Below are 15,130 nucleotides of genomic sequence, written 5' to 3'. Positions count from 1 at the left end.
GTTATAAACTAATTTGTTTTTGTTTTGCTAAAAAGATAACGGAATACATTTTGGCAAAGATGTATGATGAAATATTATTTATTTGCAAAATATTATTAAAAAAAACACTTTTGTTCAAAATATTTGGACTTTCATTACATAGCAAAAAAAATAAAAATCCCAGTGGTGCATAAATACCACCAAAATAAAGCTTTATCGGTCTCAAAAAAAATGGTAAAAAATTAATTTGGGTACAGTGTTGCATGACTGCGCAATTGTCATTCAAAGTGTGATAGCGCTGAAAGCTGAAAATTGCCCTGGTCAGGAAGGGGGTAAAAGTGTCCGGTCTGGAAGTGGTTAAAGCGGAGTTCCACCCGGAAAAAAAAACCTAAAAGTCAGCAGCTACAAAAACTGTAGCTGCTGACTTTTAAAATACAGACACTTACCCGTCCCTCAGTCCAGCGGTGTCCTCACCGTGGCTGGTTTCACCGGGCCATCTTTTCTCCCTGGCACCGGCATCTTCAGTGTGGGCACCCGGCTGTGACAGTTTGTGGTTTCACACAGCTGGGTGCCAACTGCGCATGTGCAAGTAGCGCTGCGCTTTGTGAATGTCCCTGTCATCTTCTGGGACCTGTCATGTGTCCCAGAAAACTACGTGGAGGGAGGGTAGGAGGACAACATCCGCTTTTGATTGCTTTGGCAATCACAGCGATGGCAGGAGCTGGTACCTGTCAAATTCAGGTACCTGCTCCAACCCCCCCCAAAGGTGCCAATCCAAAATGGGGAGCAGGGGACAAAGGATTAAACTTCTCCTTTTGGGTGGAGCTCCCCTTTAACCACTTTCCCACTGCCCTATGGCAGACATACTCATGTACGTACGTACGTACGTACACACACACATATAAACGTGATTTTGCATTCCTGGGTAGGGGGCACGCCTGAAGCGCACGCGTGCCCTACTCACGACGCCATTCACGGACTGTTTGTAAACAATACAGTTCTCTCCCGTCAGCTCCTGCACACTGCTTTGCATGGCTGTGCATAGCAAAGCCATGCAAAGCAGTGTGCTTACAGTGAAACACAGACACAACCCATGTAAAACAGCAAACAGCACACAGTTAACCCTTTGATCACCCCACATTAACCCCTTCCTGCCCAGTGCCATTAGTACAGTGTCAGTGCTTTTTATTAGCACTGATCACTGTATTGGTGTCACTGGGGATGTCAGCGACACCAAGTCAGTCCCCCCCCCCAGTGTCAGAATGCCTGCCGCAGTCCCACTAGAAGTCGCTGATCGCCACCATTACTAGTAAAAAAAAAAATACAGAATCTATACCGCCATTTGTAAACACTATAACTTTCACGTTAATTTACACGTATTGGGTTTTTTTTATTAGCAAAGACATGTAGCAGAATATATTTTGGCCTAAATTTATGACAAAACTTGATTTTTTAAATTTTATTACTGGATATTGTTTTTTTTTCTCAAAATAGTCTCTTTTTTTATAGCACAAAAAATTGCACAGGCAATCAAATACCACCGACAGAAAGCGCTATTCGTGGGGGGGAAAAAAATTACGTAAATTTCATGTGTGTGCAGCGTTGCATGACCGCGCAATTCTCAGATAAAGTAACGCAGAGCTGTAACGCAAAAAACGGCCTGGTCAGTAAGGGGGGGGGGGGTAAATCCTCTGGAGGGCAAGTGGTTAAAGAATTCAGATTAAAATTGTAAACAAACATCATACAATAAGCAGATCCATGCTCTTTATCAGATTTGCAGACATGGTGCTGTTGGTGAAGCGTTTTTCCCTTCCTAGTCTGCCACCGAGTGGTGAGAACAGAATATTAAACTGTTCAGTAATGAAGCCAGCTGATTCTGGGTCCATTCACAAAACATGTTGTGGTAGTGCGTTGGGTGGCTATTCCAGTGCAGTCCACGACATGACAAGGCAAACGGTCTTGTCTCTTTATCTGCCCGGTTCACTGCGGTATTTTTTTTCAGTGCAGTGCAGAGCATCCACTACCTTGCACTGCATGGATGGCAATGAAATTGTATGTGATTTGTGTGTGAGATCACAATAGTTTGTTAAAAAAAAAAAAAAATGTAAAAACCGGAAACCATGCAAATTGCCAAGATTGGCGCATCATCACAGCACTGATCTCAGCTAGACTGCACACCAGCCACTGCGCTACAACACAGTGGCTGGTGAGAATGAGCCCCATTCACAGCTTGGCAACCTGGTGTGTTGCATATAATCTGGCCAGTAAAATGAATGAGCTGAAATTGCACCAAAAACATCCACACAAAAAAACACCTAGACACGCACCATTTTTGGCAAAGCAGAGCACGGCAGTGTATTACCATTTGTTATAGTACACTACTAAGCTTGTGCTTTGGAGCTGTGTTGTCTTCAAAATGAATGGCATCACAACAAATGCGCATTAACCCCTTCACGCCGCCGTCACACAAATATGCGGCCTCGAGGAACTGGGCTTTTTTTCCCTTGGGCCACATATTTGCGTTCTTGCCTTTCTGCTGGGAGCGCGCCGCACAGCGTGCTCCCAGCACAAAGACCAGGGTGTCACTGAGAGCCCCGGGTACCGTTCTAATGATCAGGACCTGGGACTCCCGATTCCGGGTCACATGAACGCTGTGATAGCCTCTGATTGGCTATCACAGTGATCAGTCACTGTATAGCCCGCCCCCTTTTTTTTCTCTATGAATGGGAGAGAGAGATACGTTGTAACTTCTTGCATAGAGAAAAAAAAGCAAACTGTTAAAAAAAAAAAATATTAAAAAGAAAAAAATAACTAAATCAAGGTTTGATCTAGTTCAATGCAAGGGTTAGTGTTTAGGTCAAAGGTCAGGGTCAAATGTCAGCTTTATATATATATATATATATATATATATATATATATATATATATATATATATATATATATATATATAAATAATTGGTACCAGTGTGTTTTAGGTAAAAACAAAAACAAAAAAAAAACACTATTGTTTCTGAGCTGTATTACAGGTACAAACAACAAATAACATACACATATATGTGGTACCGCTGCGATCATCAAAAGCTGGAAAATTTATTTTGGGTTGTTCTTTGGTGGTAGGTTATGGTAGTAACAAGAAAAACACAGCTAAATTTATTAAAAAAAAAATTTTTTTTTTTTTACTATTTTGGGCCAGTTTTCCTTTGATAATTAAAAAAATCAGGAGATATCTGTTACCATTTACCACCAAATGAAAGCCCAATTTGTCCTGAAAAAAAACAAGGCATAATTCACCTGGGTGTACAAAGTAGTTGTGATGATATGAATGGTTTTACCAACACGTCAACATTGCAAAATTATGCTTAGGCATTTAGATTTGTTTTACCCTTAGGCGTGAAGGGATTAAAGTGGTTGTAAAGGCTCAAGGTTTTTTACTTTCATGCATTCTAGGTAAAAAAAAATAATAAATTATGTGCAGCAAGCACCCCCAAATACTTGAGAAGGAGAAGCGCCTCTAAGTGCAGCATAACACTTTATTGAAGATAAAAGGTAGGAAGACTCACATTTATGAGGTAAAAGTAATGCATGGTATGATGGTATGATGTAACATCGGACAGGGGAGTGTAGTCATCCGTATAACTGAGCTGTCATTGGTAAAAGTTCTCAGCGTGCCGCTGGAGCAGCGTGGTGGCTGGAGGGCAGACAACTGAGGTGCGGCCGGCGTCAATGTCCTCACTCTGAGCCGGGTGGAACGCATGCTGGAACTCAGCGTTGGCGTGAGCGCAATGACGTCAGTATCCCAAGGTGCACTGCGACGCTTTTCGGAGCATGCGCTGGCCGGGAAAGGCAGAAGTGCGCTCCTTTTTCCCTGCTTGAAAAAAAGAGCACACTTCCGCCTTTCCCGGGAAGCACATGCTCTGAAACGCGTCGCAGTGCACCTTGGGATACTGACATCGTGCTTATGCCGCCGCTGCGTTCCACCCAGCCCAGAGGGAGGACGTGCACTCAGGCCGGCACCTCAGCTGTCTCCCCCCTCCAGCCACCACGTTGAGACCTTTTACAGATGACAGCTCAGTTATATGGATGACTACACTCCCGTCTGATGTTATATCATACCATGCATTACTTTTACCTCATAAATGTGAGTGTTCCTACCTTTAATCTTCAATAAAGTGTTATGCTGCAGTTAGAGGCGCTTCTTCTCCTTCTCATCCTAACAGAGTCCGCTACAGTACTTCTTGAGAGCTTGCCCTTTGTGCCATACGGGCCCCCCACCACAGACACCCTAACCATCATTACCCACCACCAGGTCTACCTAGGATTCAGTTCTTGTGCTGATTGACTCTCTTCATCACCACCACCGCATACCAGGATAGCCCAGGACCTTGAACAGTTTTGCGCTGATCACCTCCCTTCATTTTCTTCAACCCCCAAATACTTACCTGAGCGTCAACACAATCCATGATGTGCACAAGAGCCTCCGCTCTCTGGGGACTCTTTCTCCTCATTGGCTGAGACAACAGCAGGAGCCACGGCTCTGTGTGAATGGACACAGAGCAGCTGCTCGGGAGCGAGGCTGCCTGGGTGCCCCTATAGCAATCTGCTTGCTCTGGGGGGCACTAGGCAAAAGGCAAAGGGCAGGAGCATCGGTGGGGGATAAACGAAGAGGAGGATCAGGGCTGCTCTGTGCAAAACTACTGCACAGAGCAGGCAAGTATGACATTTTTTTTTTTTTTTAAATTGTCTTTACTATCACTTTAAGGTAAAGCACGCACCTCCACAAAGCACTACAGTAAAAAGTGCATTTGGCCTTTATACTCCTCAGATTCACCAACATTTTTTACAACTCCCTTGAAGTAACAATGACCATGAAAGGTACCTACCGCTATTTCCACAGTCTGCACATGATATGAGCTCCTCTGGTTTCTTCTCTCGGTTATGCTCCTTTGTTCCCAGACAAAAACTGCATATTGGGATAGGCTCAGCGACTGGCTGCAGAAGATAAAAACCACAGAAAAGCAGGTAAATGATGTAGTTATGCACAGTATATAGCGCTCTCTTAAGCTGTCTATAAAGGAAAAGATTTTCACTTTTTGCTGGGCTGGTACAAAAGCCCATGCTCAGTATGAAATGTTGTATTAGATGCAATTAAACCCAAAACAGGAAACAAACATACTAATAACCTACAGCACTGTATTTGTGCAAATAACTATTACCCCAAAGAATAAGAACAAAAAGGATTCAAAACTTGTCTGTCACTTCCAGGATAGCCACAAACAGAACTGGTTGCTGGGAGGCAATGCAGTTAGTTCTTACTAAACTACTAAACTGATGAAAAAGGGCCCCCTATTTATACTGTATGTGTATTTATAAAATACCAACTAAAAATGAATGAGTGATGGTGCCCAACACATTAGTACTCTAGAAAAGTGCTGGCAAAGTCACCCAGTCACCATATCATGCAGCACCTTCCTTGTTGCATACAGAACATGCATTCAATAGTTTAAAGGAGAAGTGCAGCCAAAGATTGTTTGGCTGTACTTCTATGGATCACAGGAGTGCGGTTTTTTTCTGCATTCCTGTGAAGCGTTTTTAGCCAACGGTGAGCTAAAGTCCGCCATTGATGACGTCACTCAACTGGTCCAGATTGGGAAAATACCCCAACTTTAAAGTTGGGATCCACCCAGATGTTTGGACCGGCACCTGGCTCAGCCTCAATGATCTGCTGAGAACCTGAGCCAACAGCTCCCACCCCCTTCACAGCCCAGCAGTCCAGTGAGTGCTGGGGGGCAGAGCAGTCACTGCTTCCTGCTCAGAGTGGCTAGGAGAACTGAGCGATCAGCAGTGTCCGACCGCTCAGTTCTCAAACTTAGATCCATCAGGAGACAGATGGAGTATGATTTTAAAGAAAATAAATAAATCCCACACTTCTCTTTTAATACATTAACATCTGTGAAAGTCCATACCAGACTTTGACCATAACCTCTGATATTCAGCACTTGAGATAACATATAATGCAGTACGCATGGTTGTATTCCACGTGTGGTCATGAAAGGGAACTCAGACTATTCCTTTAGTTTAACATCTCTAACACACACCTGCGCTTTGTCCATGCACAGGAAAGTAACAGGTTCCCTTTGAATGCTGCCACTAGTGATGGAAATACCCTTTACAATCAGGTATAGAAAAGCATGTTACAGCACTTGGTCCACAGCTGTCCCTTGGGGATGGGAAGACCGTTCATTATGGGTAAGCTCCAACTTAAATGATAAGTTCACATTTGGGAACATGTTGCACTGTCTTTTAGGGTGGAGCATGTAACATGTTCCAGCTACTGCAGCCTCTCCCCAATGCCCCTCTCCTATCTGTGACAACAGGCCAAATATCTTCTCCCTACACCAAAATTTTAAAAGAGTGCAGCCCACACAGCCATGTCATTCATTCACAGATTTCTGTGAATGAATCAAGTAACAACAGCTTTTGCAGCTGATGGTTTATAGTTCTCAAAGAACTACTAGGGCGCTTGAGTGCTCTAGGTAGTTCATTGATTCTTCCTATCACTGTGACTGCCTGCCTACGAGGTATGAGCAGACAGCTTACACTGAAGTCTGCAAGAGCCTGAGATTACACCCGAGAACTTCTGATCGTGAGTGCAATGCTCTACAGGCTTTGAAGGAAAACAAAAAATTTAAAAAAAAAAAAAAGTTAATTTTTTTACCTGCAAAAAAAAAAAAAATAAGCATTTTTTTTTTTTTTTTTTTTTAGAAAAGGTGAACATATTCTTTAAGCTTACACAGGGCTGTTTTTCCTCATCCCCAGAGGCTGAATGGAGCAGCAAAGACTGAGATGCAAGGCATCATATTCAGTTGGGGACAGAAGAAAGCAAGCCCAGCAAAGCGCAGTGTCACTTAAAAGCCAGGCATGGGAGCAGGCTTCTTGCTCATAACCAGTTAGCATATTAGATCTAATAAAGGCAAATTGGAGTTCAACACTTTGTCAGTAAGTGCAGCACATCTATAAACCTTCTGTCCTCATAAGGGGGATTAGATTGGAAGTCAAAGAACACTTTTTCCCCCATTCATAGCAAACCTCACCCCTCAATGTGCCTCACCTTTTATGTTCAGAGTGCTGGTGCCCAGTGTCATCAGCACACCTCCCTTTGCCCACAGACTCCCTCTCTTCTGACATTGCTTGATGTGTAGGACCCTCTGAATCCACTTCTTCTAAAAGGATTAGTTCAGTTTGTAATCAAAAATCAGTTACTCCTCTCTATTTACCCCCTATTATAACCTAGTACTCCATTCCCAGATGTGTACTTACCTCTCCATAACAGTGACAGCCACCCACAAGATATTTACCCTCCTGTGCCTAAAATACTCTTCAACCATGCCTGAGCTACAAGTCCGCATAGACTTCAATGGGGCTGCAACTCTAGGCCTCAGTTAGCTTAGGGTTAGGAATAATGGGTTACCATTTAAAACTAGACTTTACTTTAAATAAAAAAAAAAAAAATGACACACAGCTGCTGTTATACACAAGATCATCCAACAAGCATCAGCATAGTTTGTATGCAAGTAGTTGAGGGGAAGAAAAAAAAAAGGAAGCCAATACAAGGGGCTACTCATTCCCTGCCAAACACACAGATACTCCTGCATGTGGTTGCCTTCAGCAGCCATTATCTACTTGGCTCCTGGCATCTGTCCAAACCTGGGTATTATGTATATCTATAAACAGGGTAAAAAAACAAAAAAAAAAAAAACAAAAAACACATCCAACAAGACCAGCAACCAAAATGAATAGACTCAAGTGCCAAGTCACACGAATAAAAAGGACTGAGAAAGAACATGGAGTCATCTAGCTTATCTAAGACAAGAGATGGATAACTATAGAAGAGAAAGCAACCTCCTCCTCCCCTAATGTATGAGGAATTTAGACATTCACAAAGTGTACAGACACTGATGGTTATGTCCATCGGAAACAATTCCCCTTTAAGGACTGGCTAGGCTCCCAGCTGTCCCCCGCTCCCTGGTTAAGTGTCACTGCTAGCAGCAGATGTCCTCCATCTGCACACAGAGGAGAGCTGAGAACCTGAGCCAGGACTAAGGCAATACGAGATGCTTGTTTATCAGCTGAGAGATCCCGCGGCCGGAGACATCACACGCTGATACTTGTATACATGTTTCACTGTCAATGTATATATACACACACCTTACGGGGGGGAGGTACACCTCTGAAAACAAAACACAGTCTAATAGTGTGTGCAGGACGACATCATCCAAAGAAATGTGTCATGAACCATTTACTTGAGCAGCCAACCCTATTCCCAAAACTGTATGGTATAGAATAAGGAAAATGGTTATGTAGTAAAAAAAAAAAAGTTTGTGTGTGTGTGTGTGTGTGCGCTCGCTCTCGCACACGCACTCTCAGAGACGCATTCCCCTTCTATGAACAGCAGAGGAAAAACCATGTACTGTCTGAGCAAACCCTTATTGACTCAGAGTATAGCTCCAGCCAAACCTTTGCTCTTTTCCTAAAGTATATCTATAGTAACAACTTTCTAAACACTTTGGATACAGTGGGGAAGGATCAAAACTCCGGTCAGCTTTTACTACAGATCCCTTCCTGTCTGGTAAAAAGGTCGTCTTCAGAACAGGAAGTATGGGGAAATCTCTGCAAAGCTCACTACACACGTTACAATCTGATTGTACAATCTCATTTAGATCTACCAACAACCATGAAGTGCAAGGGTCTGCCTGATTGGATACAAATTTTCTAGATTAGGTAGATTCTCATACTGCATAGTTTTGTTAAACCTAAAGTTGACTGTACAAAGATATAGCCAGATAGCTACGTGTGTGGTGACCCTTAGGTTTCATGTACATTGAAGATCTCTTGGACACCAAGCTCTCCTGGCTGCTGAAAAACGCTAAATGCTACAAAAACGAGTGTAAAAGTGGTACCGTGTTTAGTGCTTTGGCGGTTATTCATTTAATTGGCCAAAGAATTTGCCATTGAAATTAATGCCGAAATGCTAATTGCGGCTTGCGCTGAGGCAAGTTTACACATTTTTGCCATGTTTTGCTGTTTTTGACCAAAACATTCCTCTCCTAAACACGATTCTTCTGTGTTTAGAAGCAGTAGTGCTTAAACTCTCATTGGTTTTCAGCCCACATATGCAAGGTGGATGGAGGATTCAATAAAAAAGAAAAAGAGAAGCCTCCTGTGCTGCCAGATATCCGAAAAACAAAACTTAAGTGGCTGCTAACACCTAACTATAATCAAATGGTGAACAAAATGTAGGAAAGAAATGGTGCTGCGCTACTTATCCATAAAGTGAACAATCAACATAAAGGCAAATAAATGATGTGTAAGAGGGTGCTGCACTACTGATTCATAAGTGATCAGCATAAAACCATCAAAAAATGAGTGAACAATCAGCATAAAACCATATGACTCATGTGAAAAAGAAAATTATCCCAACAGATGTGAAACAATAAGGCTACGTTCACACTAGCCTTGTGTGCAGGCAGCAGAGAGGCGTTTGGGAAGCGTTTTTACCGCTTCCCAAACGCCTCTGCCAATTCTGCACATTACAGCACATGGTGCTGTTCTAACAGGAGCGTTTGCGTCGCGTCGCGGCAAAACGGACGCCTCTGGTCGAGTCAGGAGGCTTTGAAGCGACGCGGTTGCGGGGTGTTTGCGGAGCGGTAACACCACTCAAATGCATTCTAGGCGTTTGTGGGGCGTTATTAACGCTCGGCAAACGCCTAGCAACCCCCGCTAAACCGCGCATGCGGCGTTTGCGGAGCGTTAAAAACGCTCCGCAAACACCGGACCAACGCTTGCCAAACGCTATAGGGGCGTTTGGCAAGCGTTGGCAAAACAGCCTAGTGTGAACGAGCCCTTAGTGTCACAAGTTGCAACAAAGGTAAATGGTGACCAATTAATGAATGCAAAAAACACAGAATCATCAAGTGTTCAGTGGATAAAATGCAATATAAATATATATATGGAACGCAAATAATGTCAATGGCGAAAAATTGTGGCATAAAACAAAATAGTCCCAAAAAACACAAATTGTGTGTATATCTTCAGCGCAAAGCCATGAAAACTCAGTGACCCCAAGCAAACGGGCAATCCTTCACCGCCTAGTGTGCGTGCTCACCTTCCAACTGCAACCCGCAAGGAGTCACAAAGCATTTCCAGGTCATCAGGACCTAACCCCAGCCTGTGACTGGACAGTGAAATTAGAAGCAGCCCAGGGATTCACTCATCTCTGTCACTCTGCTCACTTCCTTTCAGCATGCTTCTTGACATTACATTAACTGATTTGCTCCTTGTGCTGCTTCTCCTTCTCACATTCAAGAAATGCTGTGCAAAGGACTGCAACAGGCTGATACCAAGTCACATTTGGAAACTTGCATTGCTTTTATCAACTCATTTTGTAATAATGATTACAGAGATGCATTATGTGTTTCTTTATCTACCTAGATTTCAGCTTTAAAGTCAGGACATTCTGGAACATCTCTCCGCTTTTTGTGTTTCCTTGTTGCAGATTTCCCCTCATTTCCTGTCTGGTAAATGAAGGTCATTCCCAAAAGGGAAAGTGAGAGGAAATCTCTAACACACAGCAGTAAAACCTGACAGGGGTTCAAACCTTTCCTTATTCTGTCCAAAACTAAAAACGCAAGAACCTTAGGCTATAGATCTACTTTAATTATATGGAGAAGGGTTTTAATTTGTCATCTTTATCTTCATTTGGTTTACTTTCCCACACTTCCTGGCCTAAAGACAAAACAGGAAATGAGTAGAAATCTTCAGAAAGTGAGGAAAATCCCAACCAGGGCATCCATCACTGTAAAAGGTGGGAGGAATTTCATTAACCTTCTGTTTCGGTGCCAACCAAAATGTTTTTCAATATACCTTTGCTTTCTGAGAAATGTGTGAATCTCCAAAATGGGCCACAGAGCCTGCTACACAATCCATTGCCTAAGATCATCACAATAATCCCTCACATCTTTAACAAGTATCAGACATCATCTTTCCATCATACCCATCATAAAACCATCCCATCAACACTGCACTAAAAACAAGTAGAATACTCAAAAGCTACCACTATTTATCCAGGCCTCTATGTTTCCCAGGTGTTCCTCAGCTCCGCTCATTAGGGGTTTTTTCCCCTCAATTCCTGTAGGGACTTCAAAACGGGAAGTACAACACCTCTCCAAGGGGGAAGACGTTTTGTAATGAAGCAGTAGTTACATTTTGGCTGTAGTAGAGCTTTAACCCTTTTACAGCCAATGCCATATGTCAGTGGCAGGTGACTTGTTAGAGGCATTTGACAGGTGGCGAGAAGGCAATACATTGCCTACTCACTGCCTGTTTTAACCCAGTTACCATCAAGCTACGGAGTTATTCACATGGATGGGTCCATTAAACACGATAGAGCAATGCTCTCCGAACTGTGGGCCTTTGCTTGCCTTTATCTGACCCTTGGGGCAGCATTCCACCAAGAGCAGGAAGATCAGCAAACAAATTTCCAAAGTCATAATGCCAAAAGAACAAAAGTAAAAATACATAATAAAGTTCAATGTATGTAAGTCCACTTAGCACTAGGGCAAGCTCTTGAGGCTGTAGAAGGCTCTAGGTGAAGGCACAAAAAGGAAGAAGAAAAGTGCCTCTAAGTGCAGTATAAAGGACATTTATTCAGGAACAATGAAAACACTTATATGGTAAAAGTGTAAAAAAAAAAAAGCTCATCGGTATAGTGGGGTGTCAAGATGATGTCCAAGTCCTCACCGAGTATGCCGTGGTCCGGGCTAGTGGAGACTGTAGAAGGAGAAAGCAGGCCAGCATGTGTGTGTGTCTCGGAAGATGGGTGTTGGAACGCACCTTGGAGCGCGCAACATCGGCGTCAGCATGACATGCGACGCGTTTTGGAGAATGCGCCAGGCCAATAGAAGGCAAGCAAGCTCCCTTCTCAAGCATAAGCTGATGTTCCAACACCCATCTGCCAAGACACACATGCTGGCTGGCTTTCTCCATTAACAGTCTCCCCTAGCGCAGACCACGGGATACTCGGTGAGGACTTGGACATCATCTTGACACCACACCATACCGATGAGCTTCTTTTTACACTTTTACTATATGAGTGTTCTTTCATTGCTCCTGAATAAATGTCCTTTATACTGCACTTTCTTCTTCCTTTGTGTCTGCACCATTCCACCAACTGACACCAATGATGGGGCACCATTCCCCCCTACTGACACCATCAATGGGGCACTATTTTTGCCATTGATACCAACAACAGGGCACTATTCTTCCAATTTAAACCGATGGGGAACTGAAGCCGGGGGCTTTTTCTACTCCCACTGGCCGCAGGCTGGCCCCCCTAAAGCCTGCAGGGCAGTATACTAGCTCTTTGCTTAAAAAGTTCAGACACCACTATGATAGAGGGTATTAACCGCTTCCCAACCGTGCTATAGCCGAAAGATGGCTACAGTGCCGTTGTCCAGGTCTGGGAGGGCGTCCATGGACGTCCTCCCAGAACGTGGCCCCAGCAGCATGCACCTGGTGCTGTGTCCTACGGACACAGCTGATCGCATGATGAGGTAAAAGGCCAATGACACAGCAGATCACAATGTAAATACAGTTGCTGGTTATCAGCAGCACTTTCCTCACTCTGTCACAGCGTGAGGAAAGTACTGCCAATAACCGGTAAATGTGACAGGGAAGACCTGCACTAATAATTAGAGCACTGATAATCAGTGCCACCCATCAGTGTCCAGCAGTGCCTCCAGTCGGTGCCACCCAGCAGTGCTGCCTAGGAGTGCCTCCTCATCAAATGCCCACCAGTGCTACCTATCAGTGCCCATCAGTGCTGCCTATCAGTGCAGCCTCATCAATGCACATCAGTGATGGAGAAACATTACTGGTTTGCAAAATGTTATATTAGAAACAAAGAAAACCTTTCACTTTTTTTGCTCTTTTTTTCATTTACAGTGCAAAAAATAAAAACCCCAGTGGCATTTAAATACCACCAATAGAAATCTCTATTTGTGTGAAAAACAATAAGAATTTCAAATGGGTACAATGTTGCATGACTGCGCAACTGTCATTCAAAGTGGAACAGCACTAAAAGCTGAAATTTAGCCTGGGCAGGAAGGGGGTATAAGTGCCCAGAAGGCAAGTGGTTAAATTTGTCACACCTGTATTCAGGGGGCAGTGATGCTTCCAAATGCAACCCGCTCAAGTGAATAAGGTCATGCCGCAACTGTGCGCCAAAAACTTGCAGCATCCGTTGCAATTCAGTTTTTACACAGATAAATCTATTTCAGCTGTCCAAAAAATTACAACAAAAACACCATTCATAATCACGGGTTTGTATCATCTTATGAATATCTGCAAGCTGCTGCTCTTCTGCCCTCTGAAAACTGATCCACTGCAGATTGCTTTTCAGAGGCGCTGTAGACAGCCAGCGCTCCAATTAAAATCTGATGACACTCAATGGACCATAGACACCTGGTGCCTGACCTGCTGCCCATTGACACTTACTGTGTGACCCTCGGTGTCCTTGAAGACAGACTGTTTTGCCATTACTCAAAAATATTTTAGGCCATGTTCACATGTAAGTATTTTAGATGCAGGGCATTACAAATAATTTCTGCATGCTGCACCTTTGATGCACTTTCAGCAGAATACACAGTTTAATGGTAATGCGTGTCAAATACATGTGTAATGAACCTAAAACACGCAGCACAGCTGTGAACCAGGCCATAACCACTTGCTTACAGGGCACTTATACCCCCTTCCTGCCCAGGCCAATTTCCAGCTTTCAGCGCTGTCACACTTGGAATGACAATTGCGCGGTCATGCAACACTGTACCCATATGACATTTTTATCATTTTATCGTTTTGTGACAGATGGAGCTTTATTTTGGTGGTATTTAATCAACTCTGGGTTTATTTTTTCTTGAACAAATCAAAAACCACTAAAAATTTAGGAAAAAAAAATTTTTTTTTAGTTTTTGTTATAAAATTTTGTAAAGAAGTGATTTTTCTCCTTCATTGATTTGTGCTAATGAGGCTGCAGTGATGGGCACTGATAGGCTGCACTGATGGACACTAATAGGTGGCACTGATGGGCATTGACAGGCATCACTGATGGGCACTGAAAGGCAGCACTGATATGGCACTGATAGGCGGCACTGAAAGGCGGCTCAGATGGGCACTGATATGCACTGGTAGGCACTGATATGGCACTGGCATGTGGCAATGACAGCTGGCACTGATGAGCACTGACAGCTGGCACTGCTGGGGCTACACTGATCATCAAAGCACACTGATCATCAGTGCTCTGATCATCAAAGCACACTGATCATCAGTGCTCTGATGATCAGTGCACATTTCCCCTCCGCGGAATGCCGATTACCGGCTCTCCTCTCCTCACGAGCTGTCATTGTGACAGCTCGAGAGGAGAGAAATGCTGATAACCAGCATTTCCCTGTTTACATGTGATCAGCTATGATTGGTCACAGCTGATCACATTACTGAGCCGACATCTTCGGCTCTTTCCATGGATCGGTGATCCGCTGTGTCCGAGGGACATAGCGCACCACCGATCGCTCCGGGAGCCGCGCATGCGCGGTTAGAGTGGGAGGACGTCATATGAAGTCCTCCCAGAACAAGAGAACCACCTTGCGTCCATCATATTACTATGGTGGAGGTGGTTAAAGTGGCTTCTACAAGTGAGGGCCAGTTCACACAATAACGTCCTCCAGATCCGTTCTGGATGCATTTCTGCATGCACTTTAATGCATTCTAACGAGTTTAATGCATTTCAGATATTTTTTGGGGGTCATTTCAATTGCAAAATCTTTATTTTCATGAAGGATGGTTTTCCTTTTCCTGTTTTTTCCCCCCCCACTGTACTGGTGTCCTGTGCTTGTTTGGTACGTTTTTGATGCTTTGTACTGCATTCCAGTACAGTTCTGTGCAGGAAAAAAGCAGCATGTTCTTTTTTTTCCTGGAAATGAAAAGTACTGGAACGCACTGCACTGCGTAAGCTATGCCACTGGAACCCATGTGGCATGAACTGGCCCTTAATGTTCAGTTTACTGAATATGTGCAGAATGCCCTTGGCCTTCAATCTAAC

At 43.6% G+C, this 15,130-nt stretch overlaps 1 protein-coding gene across 2 annotated transcripts in view; it reads right to left on the bottom strand.

Annotated features, from left to right (window-relative positions):
* Nucleotides 1-15,130, bottom strand: part of KAT6A (lysine acetyltransferase 6A) — a 93,697-nt gene that overhangs the window by 45,910 nt on the left and 32,657 nt on the right. For both annotated transcript variants that reach the window (XM_089670258.1, XM_089670259.1), the window contains one exon: nucleotides 4,860-4,968. In XM_089670258.1, the coding sequence (XP_089526384.1) occupies nucleotides 4,860-4,968 (109 nt within the window). The remainder of the gene's footprint in view (nucleotides 1-4,859; nucleotides 4,969-15,130) is intronic.

This window comes from Staurois parvus, unplaced genomic scaffold (genome assembly GCF_062004578.1).
Source record: "Staurois parvus isolate SC_StPar_1 unplaced genomic scaffold, SC_StPar_1.0 ptg000088l, whole genome shotgun sequence".
Lineage (NCBI taxonomy): Eukaryota > Metazoa > Chordata > Amphibia > Anura > Ranidae > Staurois > Staurois parvus.
The sequence above is the reverse complement of the archived record's forward strand: the minus strand, read 5'-3'. Positions and strand labels throughout refer to the sequence as shown.